Source organism: Mobula hypostoma, chromosome 4 (genome assembly GCF_963921235.1).
Source record: "Mobula hypostoma chromosome 4, sMobHyp1.1, whole genome shotgun sequence".
In the NCBI taxonomy this organism is placed as follows: domain Eukaryota; kingdom Metazoa; phylum Chordata; class Chondrichthyes; order Myliobatiformes; family Myliobatidae; genus Mobula; species Mobula hypostoma.
In genome coordinates this window covers 176,762,801-176,779,306 of record NC_086100.1, presented here as the reverse complement: position 1 = coordinate 176,779,306, position 16,506 = coordinate 176,762,801, and the positions used below count along the sequence as shown (strand labels likewise).

General features: G+C 41.2%; 1 protein-coding gene across 1 annotated transcript in view; it reads left to right on the top strand.

Moving 5' to 3' along the window:
- polr1a (RNA polymerase I subunit A) overlaps window positions 1-16,506 on the top strand; it is a 185,396-nt gene that overhangs the window by 104,749 nt on the left and 64,141 nt on the right. The window contains exons 22-24 of the mRNA XM_063047054.1: window positions 8,788-8,953; window positions 12,431-12,652; window positions 14,875-15,089. Of these exons, the coding sequence (XP_062903124.1) occupies window positions 8,788-8,953; window positions 12,431-12,652; window positions 14,875-15,089 (603 nt within the window). The remainder of the gene's footprint in view (window positions 1-8,787; window positions 8,954-12,430; window positions 12,653-14,874; window positions 15,090-16,506) is intronic.

Sequence of the window (16,506 nt, the reverse complement as noted above, 5' to 3'; positions counted from 1 at the left end):
AATATCTAAAAAAAGTATGCATTAGATAAATCATATTTATCCACTAACTGAGAAAAAGACATTAAACAGTCCCCGAAAAACAAATCTGAAAAAGTTATTATTCCCTTGGTTTTCCAAATTAAAAAGGCCTTATCCAAAATTGATGGTTTAAAAAAAATAATTAAGATGGATATTACTAGAAGGAATAAAATTATTTAACTCAAAAAATCTATGAAACTGAAACCAAATTCTTAAAGTATGTTTACTAATGGGATTAAATTCTTGTTTGCTAATCTTAGAAAACAAAAAGGGAAGAGGAGCTCCCAGTAAAGAGGCCAAAGTGAAACTTTTCACCGAGTTTACCTCCAAATCCAACCATGAAGGACATTTATGTATATCTGAATAGTGAATCCAAAAAGTAATATATCGAATATTAATTACCCAGTAGTACATTCTAAAGTTAGGCAAAGCCATATCCCCATCCTTTTTTAATTTCTGCAATAAGGATTGCAGAATTTCAATCTAGGATTTTTATTGTTCCAAATACAAGATAAATTATAGAATCTATTCTGCCGAAGAACTTTTCAGGAACAAAAGAAGGAACTGCCTGAAATATATATAAAAATTTTGGTAAAACTATCATTTTAATAGCATTAATTCGACCTATTAATGATAATGTCATAGGCGACCATTTAGAAAGCATTTGTTTGGTATAGCCAATTAATGGAAAAAAATCATATGTATAGAGATAGTTAAAATTTTTAGTAATTTTAATACCAAGATTGGGATGATGTTTTCGCAGGGAAATGTACTCTGGACATGTGGTCGATGTTTAGAGATCTCTTGCAGGATGTTAAGGATAAATTTGTCCCAGTGAGGAAGATGAAGAATGGTAGGGTGAAGGAACCATGGGTGACAAGTGAGGTGGAAAATCTAGTCAGGTGGAAGAAGGCAGCATACATGAGGTTTAGGAAGCAAGGATCAGATGGGTCTATTGAGGAATATAGGGTAGCAAGAAAGGAGCTAAAGAAGGGACTGAGAAGAGCAAGAAGGAGGCATGAGAAGGCCTTGGCGAGTTGGGTAAAGGAAAACCCCAAGGCATTCTTCAATTATGTGAAGAACAAAAGGATTACAGGAGTGCAGGTAGGACCGATTAGAGATAAAGGTGGGAAGATGTGCCTGGAGGCTGTGGAAGTGAGCGAGGTCCTCAATGAATACTTCTCTTCAGTATTCATCAATGAGAGGGAACTTGATGACGGTGAGGACAATATGAGTGAGGTTGATGTTCTGGAGCATGTTGATATTAAGGCAGAGGAGGTGTTGGAGTTACTAAAATATATTAGGATGGGTAAGTCCCCGGGGCCTGACGGAGTATTCCCCAGGCTGCTCAACGAGGCGAGGGAAGAGATTGCTGAGCCTCTGGCTAGGATCTTTATGTCTTCGTTGTCTACGGGAATGGTGCTGGAGGATTGGAGGGAGGCAAATGTTGTCTCCTTGTTCAAAAAAGGTAGTAGGGATAGTCTGGGTTATTATAGACCAGTGACCCTTACGTCTGTCTTGGGGAAGCTGTTGGAAAAGATTCTTAGCGATAGGATCTATTTTTTTTTCTCGGCGGTTGATCGGGACAGGACTGCGCAAGCGCGTGCAAGTCAGTCCATAAGTCAGCGGGAGTATTTAAAAGAGAGCAGTTTGACGGAGTGGGCGACGTTGGAGTGGGCGATGGAGTAGAGGGAGACAGAGTAGGGCTTTGACTTGAGAGGCTTCGGCAAGCAGAGGCTGAGGATGAGCTTCACTCCAAGTGAGGAGCCCTTGAGAGTCTTTGGCGAGGAGGCTGAGAGAGGAGACTACGCCATAGTTGGAGAGGGTGAGAAGTGGTGAAGAGATGACCGCTAGGCTGATTCAGTGTGCTGCGTGCATGATGTGGGAGGTCAGGGACACTGATAGTGCCTCTGGCTCCTACACCTGTGGAAAATGTGTCCAGTTTCAGCTTCTGAAGGACCGTGTTGCAGCACTGGAGAGGCAACTGGATGACATTAGGTTCATCTGGGAGAATGAGAGTTTTCTGTACAGGACCTACAGTGAGGTCGTTACACCGAGGATACCGGAAGAGAGAAGGGGGGCGACGATGAGCAAGGAAAGGATGCTTGAAGTACAGGAGACCCCGAGGGATGTGCCTCTCGTAAACAGGTTCACCCTCTTGGAAGCTGTCAGGACAGAAGATGATGCCAGCCTGAGAGACGGTCAGGTCTGCGAGTCAAAGCTGAGGAGACAGATGTCAGGCAGAGCCATGGTAGTAGGGGACTCCATAGTGAGAGGTACAGAAAGGGGTTTCTGTGGCAACAGGCAAGATTTAAGGATGGTGTGTTGCCTCCGTGGTGCCGGGATCCAGGACGTCACAGACCAGGTGCAGGGAATCCTCAAGAGTGAAGGTGAACATCCGGAAGTGGTGGTGCATGTCGGCACAAATGACGTGGGGAAGAAGAGGAAAGACATTCTACAGCGTGACTTCAGAGAACTCGGAAGAAGGCTGAAAAGTAGGACTTGCAGGTTGGTTATCTCCGGTTTGCTTCCAGTTCCCTGTGCTGGAGTGGGCAAGAGCAGGGAGATAATGGATCTGAATGTGTGGCTGAGGAACTGGTGCAGGAAGCAAGGATTTACATTCTTGGACCATTGGGGTATGTTTCGGGGTAAGGATGAATTGTACAAAAGGGACGGGTTGCACTTTAATAAGCGGGGCACCAGCATTCTGGCAGGCAGGTTTGCCTCTGCAACACGGGTGTGTTTAAACTAAGTAGTGGGGCGGGGGGAGGGGACGAACTGGAAACATAAGGATGGAGATAAAAGGAAAGTGGGAATAAGAAAAGTTAAGAAAGACAGCAGAATCAACAGAGCAGAAAGCTCAAGAAGGGATCGTACAGTATGGCCAAGTGAAATAGGAATTGATATGGGAGGTGAGGGGAGTAATGAGTTAAAAGTATTGTATATGAATGCACGGAGTATAAGAAATAAAGTGGATGAACTTGAGGCACAGTTGGAAATTGGTAAGTGTGATGTTGTGGGAATAAGAGAGACGTGGCTTCAAGTGGACAGGGCCTGGGAAATGAATATTCAAGGGTATACGTCCTATCGAAAGGACAGACTGATGGGCAGAGGGGGTGGGGTGGTTCTGTTGGTGAGGAATGTTATTCAGTCCCTTGCGAGGGGGGACATAGAATCAGGAGACGTAGAGTCAGTATGGATAGAACTGAGAAATTCTAAGGGTAGAAAGACCCTAATGGGAGTTATCTGCAGGCCCCCAAACAGTAGTCTGGATGTAGGGTGTAAGTTGAATCAAGAGTTAAAATTGGCATGTCACAAAGGTAATGCTACAGTTGTTATGGGGGATTTCAACATGCAGGTAGACTGGAGGAATCAAGTTGGTACTGGACCCCAAGAAAGGGAGTTTGTGGAGTCCCTCTGAGATGGATTCTTAGAACAGCTTGTACTGGAGCCTACCAGAGAGAACGCAATTCTAGATTTAGCGTTGTGCAATGAATCGGATTTGATGAAGGACCTCGAGGTAAAGGAACCATTAGGAGGTAGTGACCATAATATGATAAGTTTTAATCTACAATTTGAGAGGGAGAAGGGAAACTCGTAAGTATCAGTATTACAGTTGAACAAAGGGAACTATGGTGCTATGAGGGAGGAGCTGGCCAAAGTTCGATGGAACAATACCCTAGCAGGGATGACAGTGGAACAGCAATGGCAAGTGTTTCTGGCAATAATGCGGAAGGTGCGGGATCAGTTCATTCCAAAGAAGAAGAAAGATCCTAAGGGGAGTAAGGGGAGGCCATGGCTGACAAGGGAAGTAATAGTATAAAAATAAAAGAGAAGTATAACATAGCAAGGACGAGTGGGAAGCCGGAGGATTGGGAAACTTTTAAAGAGCAACAGAAGGTAACTAAAAAGGCAATACGCGGAGAAAAAATGAGGTATGGAGGTAAACTAGCCAAGAATATAAAGGAGGATAGTAAAAGCTTCTTTAGGTATGTGAAAAGGAAAAAAATAGTTTAAGACCAAAATTGGGCCCTTGAAGACTGAAGCAGGTGAATTTATTATGGGGAGCAAGGAAATGGCAGACGAGTTGAACAGGTACTTTGGATCTGTCTTCACTAGGGAAGACACAAACAATCTCCCAGATGTAATAGTGGCCAAAGGACCTAGGGTAATGGATGAATTGAAGGAAATTTATATTAGGCAGGAAATGGTGTTGGATAGGCTGTTGGGTCTGAAGGCTGATAAGTCCCCGGGACCTGATGGTCTGCATCCCAGGGTACTTAAGGAGGTGGCTTTAGAAATCGTGGACGCATTGGTAATCATTTTCCAACGTTCTATAGATTCAGAATCAGTTCCTGTGGATTGGAGGGTGGCTAATGTTGTCCCTCTCTTCAAGAAGGGAGGAAGAGAGAAAACAGGGAATTATAGACCGGTTAGCCTGACGTCGGTGGTGGGAAAGATGCTGGAGTCAATTATAAAAGATGAAATTACAACACATCTGGATAGTAGTAACAGTAGAATACAGCCCTTGCTATTTCCTCTTGTTTAATAAGTGCATCTGATGTATTCATATCTTGAGATTTTATGTATATTAAATTTTTGCAAAAAGCTATTCATAATGGTAATATTATCTGAAAATTCAGACTTATAAAGATTAGAATAGAAATCCATAAATATCTTATTAATTTCATAAGGATCTACCATTGCAGTTGTATCAGGTCTTCATATTTTCAGGATCTGTCTTCTAGCCATATTTGCTTTTAACTGACCAGCTAATAATTTGCCTGATTTGCCTCCATGTATATAAAATTGGCTTTTGGATTTAAGAAGTTGCTGTTCAATGGGAAAAGTCAAATACAAATCATGTTGTGCTTGGAGTTCCACCCTTTCCTTAAAGAGATCTTCACTAGGCGTTACTGAATAGAGTTTATCTATTTCTTTAATCCTATTAGTGATCAGCAAAAGTTCTGCCTTGGTTTTCCTTCTTGAACCTACCAAATATGAAATTATCTGTCCTCTAAGAAAAGATTTCATTGCATCCCAAATAATGAAATTTGACATTCCCTCAGTTGTATTCAATTAAAAAAAATAGAGAAATTTGTTCTTTAATAAAATTTACAAAAGTTGAATCTTGCAACAATGAAATATTAAATCTCCACTGAGGTATGTGAATATTATCAGAGAAATCCAAAGTTAGTTTCATAGGTGCATCATCTGACAACGCAATCATATCATACGCACACTCAACAACAGAGGGCACCAATCGCGTATCCAAGAAAAAGTAATCAATTCTTGAATATTTATGGTATACATGTGGAAAAAGAAAATCTTTTTGTCTAGGAAATTTAAATCTCCAAATGTCGACCAGACCGTATTCTAATAAAAAAGAATTATTACAAGTCGCAGCTTTAATAGGAAATGACGGATTGGTGGACAATCTGTCAATCGACGGGTTAAGACAACAGTTAAAGTCACTGCCCATAATCAATTTATATTCATTTAAATTCAGCAATACAGAAAATAGCTTCTTAAATAATTCAGGACTATCTATATTAGGTGCATAAACACATACCAAAGCCACCTTTTGACCACACAACAAACCAGTGACAATTAAATATCTTCCAATTAAGTCAGTAACAGGATTAAACTGAACAAAAGGGATTTTAGAATTAATAAAAATAGATACCCCTCTTATTTTATTTACTGATAAAGAATGAAATAAGGGTCGCTTCCAAAATTTAAAAAAGCATTTTTCATCCTGCCTATGGATAAGTGTCTCCTGCGCAAAAATAATATCTGCATGAAGTGTTTTTAATTTCTTAAAAATCTTTCTGTGCTTAATAGGTTGGTTCATACTGTTTTAATTCCAAGTAATTATATTGATTTTATTAAGATCCATATTTAAAATTTAATTTAAAAATTTTGTAAAGTAATCTAATGCGCAGGCGCAGCCTAAATCAGAAAAAAGGGCAAAGCTTGACTGGACCAGAAAGAAAAGCAAGATGATTGATCAAGAAAAACCCCTTGGGACTGCCCAGTCGAGAAAAAACTAGCCTAATAAATCTGCCCACCTCCCCCGAAAGCCCAGAAACTGTCCAATAGGTGAATGGCATGTTAATCTCATGACCTTTAACCCCGGTCTCCAGCTGGGAGCTCCTATTTACAAAGTAAAAAGTCACCACCACCACCAAAAAGACATAACAAAGAATACATAAGGAAGTAAACAGATTCCAAATATTTTCATATTATGGGTGGAGTAATCATCAGATGAGCCGGGCAGTGACGGGCGACCGTTAATTTTTTAAAATTCCGCCATTACTTCCCGATTTTTAATTCTTTCAGCATAAATCTCTGGGGTAAGATCTTCAACTAAATCTTCAACCTTAAATAAAATTATTATTGGGACATACAGTTCATCATGGTTGCTATGTCATTCATTAAGTTGTTGGCTGACTATTACATCAGCACTGACCTTTTACTCCTTGATCATCCTAATGTCTAAAAATCTGTTTCTTACTACCTTGAATATATAGAACTTGTCAAACCTGCTTTAGGAATTGTTCAATGGTAGTGTTGATCTGTGCAGGATTTGGATTATTCGGAGAAGGGGTCGAAAAATGTGACCAAAGGTATCCTTTAAGCTATGCCTTGGCTAAAATGATGAGTGGTTTAAGAAAGTAATTTCGAACCCCCCAGACTTGCCAACTATAACACGGGGATTAGAGCTGAGCTCCTGAAGTCTGGGAACTGGAGCACTGGAAGGATTTAATGCGACGGGAATGATTTTGAGAATGATTCAGAAATTTAGATCAGGATTTTGAAGAAGGACCATATGTGGGCTGGGGAACAAGGATATGAAGGTGAATAGAATTTAAGTGTCCAAGAAAGTAGCATCCATCTTTAAAGACCCTCACCATCCTTGACATGGCCTCCTCCTCACGTTACTACCATCGGGGAGGAGCTACAGAAGCCTGAAGACTCACACTCAACATTTTAAGAACAGCTTCCACCCTCTACCATCAGATTTCTAAACAGTCTATGAACCCATGAACACTACCTTGTTATTTGTCTTCTGAACTATTAATTTATTGTTTGCAAGTTATAGTAATTTTCATGTGTTATGTTGTCCTACTGCCACAAAGCAATAAAATTCACAACACATGTCAGTAATAATAAACTTGATTCTTGATAGAGTCAACAGATTTTTTCTTTGGTGCAGTGATGTGTGCGGTGATGACAGGTAAGAGACTAACCAAATCAACTTCGACAATGTTAAGTCTGGGCTGAGCAAAAGAGAAAAGGGCATGCCCTGGGTACTGGAGGTCCTAAATCATGGACGCCACCTTTCTGAGTCACCATTCCCTGAAGATGTCCTGGGTACTTTGTAGGCTAGTACCCAAGATGGAGCTGTCTAGATTTACAACCTTCAGCAGTTTCTTTTGGTCCTGTGCAGTAGCCCCCCCATACCAGACAGTGATGTAGCCTGTCAGAATGCTCTCCACGGTACAACTATAGAAGTTTTTGAGTGTATTTGTTGACATGCCAAATCTCTTCAAACTCCTAATGAAGTATAGGTGCTGTTTTGCCTTCTTTATAACTACAAATGTACATTGATATGTTGGGATACAGGTTAGATCCACAGAGATCTTGACACCCAGGAACTTGAAGCTGCTCACTCTCTCCACTTCTGATCCCTGTATGAGGATTGGTGTGTGTTCCTTCATCTTACCCTTCCTGAAGTCCACAATCAGCTGTTTCGTCTTACTGACATTGAGTGCCAGGTTATTTTGGAAGCCTAAGTGTGTAGAGATAAAATTAGGATTTACTTGGGTTTAGCTCTGACATTCTTTGTGAATGTGCAGTGCTGGGAAGCTTACTTGGGCTAAATAGCACATAGGGGAGATGGATGAAGTGATGTGCTTCACCATTGGGCACCAGAAGAACTGAGATAAGAAGAATTGCATTCATATACTGTAATTATCCCACAGATTGTACTTTGCAGTACTTGTAAAGTCTAGTGACTTATAATGGAGGAACTTTGGTAGCTAGTTTGCATTCAATAAGATCTCATAAACTGAATTTTAATGATCATGTAATTTTGACTAGGAAACCAGAAAATTCCTTGGGATGCAATTTTTTTCTGGATTGACAGAACTACACGTTTAGTCAAAATGATGCTTTGCATTTGGTCTCTGAAATTCATTTCCATAAAATCAATATAACCAAAATTTGGAAGCGAAATGCTATGAATTTGTACACTTTTCTTCCTCCCACCTGTACTTCTGTGATCTTCACATCCAGTTGAAAGGGAAGATGCAACCTCAGCATAATCTCTTACCAGCACATCTGCCCTGTGTCACTGGAGTCTAAGCCCAAGTCATTATCTGGAGTATCATTTGAGCCATCTGACTTCAAGTGTTACAATTGAACCATGGCTAACAAAGATAAGGAAAAAATGAAAGTAATAATTAATGGAAGAAAGTATTGACTATTTGAATTTTACATATTAGATGTAATTTGAACTGGCTATCTCCAGGTTTGGTAGCCAGTTTACATGAACTAAGACACCATAAAGTGCATTGTTATGATAGTTAGGTAAATTATTTTAGCAACATTAGCTGAGAGGTAAAAATTGGCCTGGGAGCTAGGAAACTCCATGTGGTTGGAAATTTGTTCTGGATTTGTGCATGGATAACAAAACATAATAAAAATTAATGAAAGAAATTATGGTATTGATGGTTTGAATTTTTTTTACCATTTTTTTTATAGATGCATAATAAAGCATTTGGAAGGGCTGGTTGTACAATATGACCTGACAGTACGGGACAGTGATGGCAGTATTGTACAGTTCCTGTATGGGGAGGATGGTCTGGATATTCCAAAGACTCAGTTCCTGCAGCCAGAACAGTTCCCTTTTATTACAAACAACTATGAGGTGAGTTGTCTTTTGTCTTGTTTGTTCACTTGGATGTTTTGCAATAGAACTATTCAGGAAAGATGGTTAAAAAAATATGTCCCAGCATTGAGGTGGAAATGAAGTACATCCACGTATGTTCTGTATTCCTCTGTCTTATTTTAATGACATTTTTTATTTTGTATGGTTTAAAACATAGGCACAGGAATTGGTGTAAGTGCATATGTTAAGCTTTAGTTTGTCATTATGCTGTCAAGGAACAGAAGAAAATAAGTAATGGGAATGGGAGAAAGTCATCTAGTATCTGAGGGCAATATCTCAGAATGAAGAGACTTCCCTTTAGAACTTGCCCTTTAGGAAATGTTGGACAGACTTGGCTTGACCTCACTAGAGCATTGGAGGCTAAGGGAAGACCTAATAGAGGTTTTTTTAAATTATCAGAGGAACAGATGGGGTAGGCAGTCAAATCATTTTCTCAGGGTAGAGTGTCAAACGTCAAAGGGCATACTTTTACAGTTAGAGGGGTTGAGTTTAAACCAAAATGAGAGGCAGGTTTTTACACAGGTACCTAGAATGGGTTAACGGGGGTTGTAATAGAAGCAGGTCGTTTAAGAGGCTTTTTGATAGATGCATGAATACAGAGGGATATGGATAATATACAGGAGGAGGACTGTTAGGGTAAATAGACATCAAGATTGTACAGCATCGTGGGCTGACTGGCCTCCCCAGTGCAGTACTATTCTATGTTCAACTGGGATGAGGAGGAATTTCTTCAGCAGAGGGTGGTAAGGCTGTGAAATTGTTTGCTGTGGAGCGCTGTGGCAGCCAAGTTTTTATTGTACTTGAGGCAAAAGAAGGGTGTCAAAGGTTACAGGGACAAGGCAGGAGAATGGGATTGAGAGGAATAATAAATCAGCCATGATTGAATAGTAGAGCAGACTCGATGGACTGAATGGCCTAATTCTGCTCCTTATGTCTTATGGTCTTCAAGCTTTCTCCACCATCCATTAAAATCATGTCTGACTTTCTATCTCTTCATTATCCTTTATCCTTTAGCCTTTATCCCTTGCTCCCCTCAACGTGCAAAAATCTATGAACGTCTGTTTGATTGAACCTGATGAAGGAGTCTCCACAGGCCTCTAATTCACCATGCACTCAGTCCTAAACGCCCTTATTCTGAGATTGTGGCCCTATGGGGGGTGAGGGGAGGGGGTAGTCCTCCCTGCATTAATCCCACTGAACCCTGTAAGAATACAAGTTTCCACGGACACTGCCCTTATTCTTCCAGATATTAGAGCACAGAGAATCTAGTTCAATCACTCTCTCTTCACGTGGCAAATCATGTGGTTGAATCTTTGCTGCTCCCTCTATGACAAGTACTTTGTTTTGGATCAGATCAGCAAAACTATGCATGACACCCAGGGGCAGAATGACCAAAGTCATACATAATTGCTGTAAGACTTGGAGGCTGATTTACAATTTAAAGTTCAAATTTCCCTAGGATATTGTGAGTAAACGCATCGCTTCGTGAGTTACTGAGTCATGCAGCAGTAACAGATACACTGGACAACAAATTTTTTCAAATGTGTTGCTTCCTCAGTATTTTTTTTTTGTTTATGATAGACTGCTTGAAGTTGAACACAAATATAATTTCGGACTACTTGTACCACGTAGGAATTTGGAGAAACAATAAATTACCTTTTATGGAATATAGTGTGTTTAATTGCATAATGGTGCTGATGCTTTGCAATAGTTCAACTAAGTTTAAAATATTTTGTTAATAATTTTCATTTGTACTCAGTGTCTGAGGCTTCTCGCTTAAGTGTCCAACAGTAATTCGCCAGCACTGATGGATTCCAGTTGCCCTGGTATCTTTTCTCCATGACCGCAATATCCTGGTGAAACCTTTCACCATGCTCGTCACTAACAGCACCAAGATTTGCAGGGAAGAAGTCTAAATGGGAATGCAGAAAATGAATCTTTCGTGACATGTTGCATTTCATGGTTTTATATGCTTGAAGCATGCTTTCAACCAGCTGCATGTAGTTTGGTGCTCTGTAGATGCCGAGAAAAAATTCAACAGCTTCCTTGAACGCCTTCCATGTGATTTTCTCCGGTCCCTCTACAAATTCTTCAAATTGCCTGTCATTGATGACCTGTTTGATTTGTGGACCAACAAAAATGCTTTCCTTAATCTTGGCATCAGTTATTCTGGGAAGCATCTGTCTCAAATATCAAAATCCTTCATAGAAATTTTTGTGCCTGATGATAGCAAATTCCATCCTTATAGTCCTGAACCCAATAATTATTACTAAACCCTGTCCTGCCAGGCAGCAGCCGTGCCGCCTAATCATGCCCAAGCATGCCTGGACAAGATAGGAAACTTTCCAGCTTACATTGTAGGCAACATTTTAATTGACTTGAATTATGAATTGAAATAATAAATATAAGTGATTTCAAAAAATGGTGCATGATAGGAAAATTTCATGGTAATTTCATGGTGATTTTCATGATCAGTAGCCCAAAATTCATAAGATACACTTAAAGGTATTCGGGAAGCAAAATCTTTGTTGTCCAGTAACATCAAAAGGACGCAATGGCCTATTGTAGCCTGTCCCCATTTCATCCAATGTGGTCCCACATGTTATTGATTTTCTTGGAGGGAGTCGGGTCTCTGTAGTAACTTCTCTGTATCTGAATGAGACTAAGGAGCTGAGAGGATATAAAGCTGTTTGTTCCCTTTCTTGAAGTCCAGAGGTAGCTGTGGGTCACTTTTAAACCCATTATGGTCATGGAAACAGACCCTTCGGCCCAACTCATCCATGCTGATCAAAATACCCATCTAAACTAGTCCCATTTGCCTGTATTTGGCCCATATCCCTCTAAACCTTTCCTATCCATCTGTCCTCCCTTTTGAATAGTTGAAATATACCGAGTTCCATGTACTAATCTTGCTTTGTTAACCCCTTAGTATTCTTCTTTACCATAAATGTATGCCCTTTTAATTAGCCATAAATATGGCTAATCCAAGATGGCATAATTTTAAGGTGATTGGAGGAAAGTATAAGGGGAAAGTCGGAGGTAGGTTTTTTATACAGTGTTGGTTGTGTAGAGCATGCTGTGAGGGTTGGTGATAAAGTCAGACACTTCAGGGATGTTTCAGAAACTTTTAGATGGGCAAATGGATAAAAAGGAAATGGAGGGCTATGCGGGAGGGAAGGATTTGATTGATCTTGGAGTAGATTAAAACGTCAACACTGTGGGCCAAAATCCTGTTGCTGATCTATGTTCTATTTGTCACACTCAGTTTTGAAATTTTCAATTACATTGGCTTCTTAGGGAGTGGGGAGAAGGGCTGTGCTTAGCTGGTCTGCTCATCATGCTTGCAAAGTGGTAAAAGCTAACTGAATCTGGGAGATCTCTTGAAGAGATTGAAGAGAACATTGGGATTTGGAAATTAGATTGGAAATTATTAACTTAATCTGTTTTATTTATTAGGTGATCAAAAAGTCAAAGCACTTGGAAGAGGTATTAAGTAAAATGGATTGTGAGGCTGCAGCCAAGTGTCATAAAGCAATAAAGAAATGGAAGACAAGGCACCCAGCTCCCCACCCTCGTCTCGGTGCATTCCTGCTGTTTTCCCAGAAAGAGCTGGGTAAAATCAAGGAGGCGGATCCTGAAGGGGAGATGGTGAATACTAGAGACCCTGTAACTCAGCGGGTGAGTATGTCATATCAATAAAGAGTTCATCTTACCAAAGGAACAGGTGGCCTTTTTGTCTGACAAGTTGGAGTCCGTGATTTAGTAGTTTTTATACTCCCCTGTAACCTCAGCTCCTATTGAATACTTGTTCTGACATAGAAGGAGGACCTTCAGTCCAGTGAGTATATGGTGTCCTTTTGAAGGGTCTCAGCCCAAAATGTTGACTGTTTATTCCTCTCCATAGATGCTGTATGGCTTGCTGAGTTCCTCCTGCACTTTGTGTGTGTGGGTGACTCTCGATTTCCAACATTGGCAGAACCTCTTTTGTTTGTGTTTATGTTGAGTGGATTCTCATCAGTTCTATTTTCCCCCTTTTATTACATTTATAATCTGTTCTGTCCAGTTCTCCGGCTACTATGTGTTAATTTATTGTGGCACTTTTGGGATGTGGGAGGAAGCCAGATCACCTTAATGAAACCCATGCGGTCAAAGAAAGAACATGCAATCTCCACACAGGCAGCCCCTCAATGGGGATTGAACCCAAGTCACTGGAACTACGAGGCAATAGTGCTGACTGCTGTGTCATTGTGCTGCCGCTGCTTTACATCTGATTCCTGCCCTCATTCTACAGTGGGAGGGAGTGCTGGAAAGTGGAGTGAGATTATGCCTGCAGTCAGATTGAGCTAATCAGTTAGGTTGTGCTGGAACATGTCTGTTGCATGGACTCATTGCCTTTAAACCTCTGTTCCTGTACTTAACTGAACTTAAAATACCATATGCTTGAGTTGGAATGCTGGGTGCTGACATGGTAAGGAAGTCCCACCCAGGTATACTTCAGTGCAAGCCATTCTTCTTCTTTAAGTCCATCACCCCTACTGGAGCATAGGCTGCCAGAAGCAGCTCGCCAGCGTCCTCCATTCTGGGCTGGTTTTTCAAGTTGTTCCCAAGTGTAGCCCATCTTTGAAGATCCTTCCTCTCCTAAAGATGAGGTCTTTGGTGCTTCAGTTGGTGTTTCTGTAGCTCTGAGTTTTAATGAGTGTTAACCCCATGCCCAACCCTCCTTTCACAGCTGAGCCTGGGGCCGCCATATTTATGCTAATCCTATTTGCCTATATTTATGCCGATCGTACATGCAGTTATCCAAATGCCTTTTAAGTGTTGTAATAGTATCTGCCTCTCTCCCTGGAGGCTCAGTCCAGATATTCATTATCTTTTGTAGGAAAGGTTTCTTAAAAATGCTGTTATAGCCCAGGGTGGTTAAGATCTCACTGCCTATTAAATGCTCCCAATGGTGTGTGTCTCAAGTAACCTCTGACAACCCAGTCGAGCTCCTGGCTTAGCTACTAAGCCAGGAGAAGGGGCAAAGGCGGGTTACTGTAACCTTAGACCCTGTTGCTTCAGGCTGTGGTTGGCACCTCATCTAGGAGAAGGAAAACTCTGATCTCCCACCTCCGTTGCCTTGTGGCTATACCCACTCATAGGGAAGGTTTTGGAAGTAAACCCCAAGGAAAAATCTGTAGCTGGAGTCCCTAAGCCATTCCTACGCTGACTGATGACTCCTGCAACATTGATTTCTCTAACTTCCCTTAATTTCTCTGTCTTCCCTCCTTCTCCATATTCTGTTACCCTTGAGGTTGGGAGGTGATAAGTGGAAGATAAAGGGTTAAAGAAGAAGGAATCTGATAGGAGAGGATTAGACCATGGGTAAAAGGAAAGGAGAATTGGCACCAGGGGGAAGTGGTGGGCAGGTGAGGAGACGGGAAAGGGTGAGAGGGTAACTGGAATGGAGACTGGAAAAAGGGTGAAGGGAGTTGGGTAAAAATGACCACGAATGAGAGAAAACTACTGCTTGATTTTTAAGAGTTGGGCTTGATCCTGGACCCTGGGGTTACGAGGCACCAGCATGAATCATTGCCCAATTGTGCCACCCAAAACTGGCACATTGAACTCAGGCAACACACATCAAAGTTGTTGGTGAACGCAGCAGGCCAGGCAGCATCTCTAGGAAGAGGTACAGTCGACGTTTCAGGCCAAGACCCTTCGTCAGGACTAACTGAAGGAAGAGTGAGTAAGGGATCCCTAGAGATGCTGCCTGGCCTGCTGCGTTCACCAGCAACTTTGATGTGTGTTGCTTGAATTTCCAGCATCTGCAGAATTCCTGTTGTTTATATTGAACTCAGGAATACTTTTCTAATTACAGCAATGGGGGCATACTAACATTATTTTCCTGTTGTGTGTAGTTACAGGAACTATGGGAATCATTGAATGCGAAGAGCAAAAATAAATATATGAAGAAGGCTGCTCGCTGTCCTGACCCCTGCATTGCTGTTTATCGACCAGATATCTATTTCGGCTCAGTTTCGGAAGACTTCAGTGATGTTGTCGATAAATATCTAAATGAACAGGAGGGTAATGATTCCAGCAAGTACATTAAGTCAGATCTGTCGCCAGAATGGTACTTATCACTTGACTTATTTGATCTAATTTTGTTGAGGCTTTTCAGTGGCCACTTGATTATGTAGAGGAGTGGAGATCAGTGAAGTGTTCTGCTGCTGTAGCCCATCTGCTTCAAGGTTCAACTTGTTATGCATTCAGAGATGCTGTTCTGCACACCACTTTGTAATGCATGGTTGTCTGAGTCAATTTCACCATCCTGTCAGCTTGAACCAGTCTGGCGATTCTCCTCTGACCACCCTCGTTAACAAGGCACTTCTGCCACTCACTGGATTTTGCTTTTGTGTTTCACACCATTCTCTGTAAACTCTAGAGACTGTTGTGAGTGAAAATCCCAGGGGATCAGCACTTTCTGAGATACTCCCTGTCTGGCACCAATAATCACTTCACGGTAAAGGTCACTTTGAATGGGTGCTGGAAGGGTTTGGTGGAATTCAGTTTTCAAAATAAATGTGAGGTAAAAAGACCATAAGATATAGGAGCAGAATTAGTCCATTTCAACATGACTGATCCATTTCCTTCTCAGTCCCAATCTCCTGCCTTCTCCTCATAGTCCTTCATGCCCTGACTAATCAAGAATCTGTCAACCTCTGCCTTAAATATAACCAATGACCTGGCTTCCATAGCCGCCTGTGGCAACGAATTCCACAGGCTTACCCCTCTCTGGCTAAAGAAATTCCTCCTCATCTCTCTTCTAAAGATTCCTACCATAGGAAACACCCTCTCCATATCCACTCTATCAAGGCCTTTCAACATTCGATAGGTTTCAATGAGATCCCCCCTCATTCTTCTGAATTCCAGTGAGTTCAGGCCCAGAGCCATCAAACACTCCACATACGATAAGCATTTAAATCCCAGGATCATTTTCATGGACCTGCATTGAACCCTCTCCATTGCCAGCATATCATTTCTTAGGTAAGGGGCCCAGAACACTCACAATACTCCAAGTGGGGTCTGACCAATGCCTTATAAAACCTCAACATTATATTCTTGCTTTTATATTCTAGTCCTCTTGAAATGAATGCTAATATTGCATTTGCCTTCCTCACCACCAACTCAACCTGCAAATTAACCTTTAGGGAATCCTGCACAAGGACTCCCAAGTCCCTTTGCACCTCAGATTTTTGAAATTTCTTTCCGTTTCGAAAATAATCCACACTTTTGTATCATCTACCAAAGTGTATGACTATACACTTCCAGACACTGTATTCCATCTGCCACTTTTCCCATTCTCCTAATCTGTCTAAATCCTTCTGTAGCCTTTCTGCTTCCTCAACACTACCTGCCCCTCCCAACTTTCTTCATATCTGCTGTAAACTTGGCCACAAAGCCATCAATTCCATCATCCAAATCATTGACATATAACGTAAAATGAATCGGTCCCAACACAGACCCCTGTAGAACACCACTAGTCACTG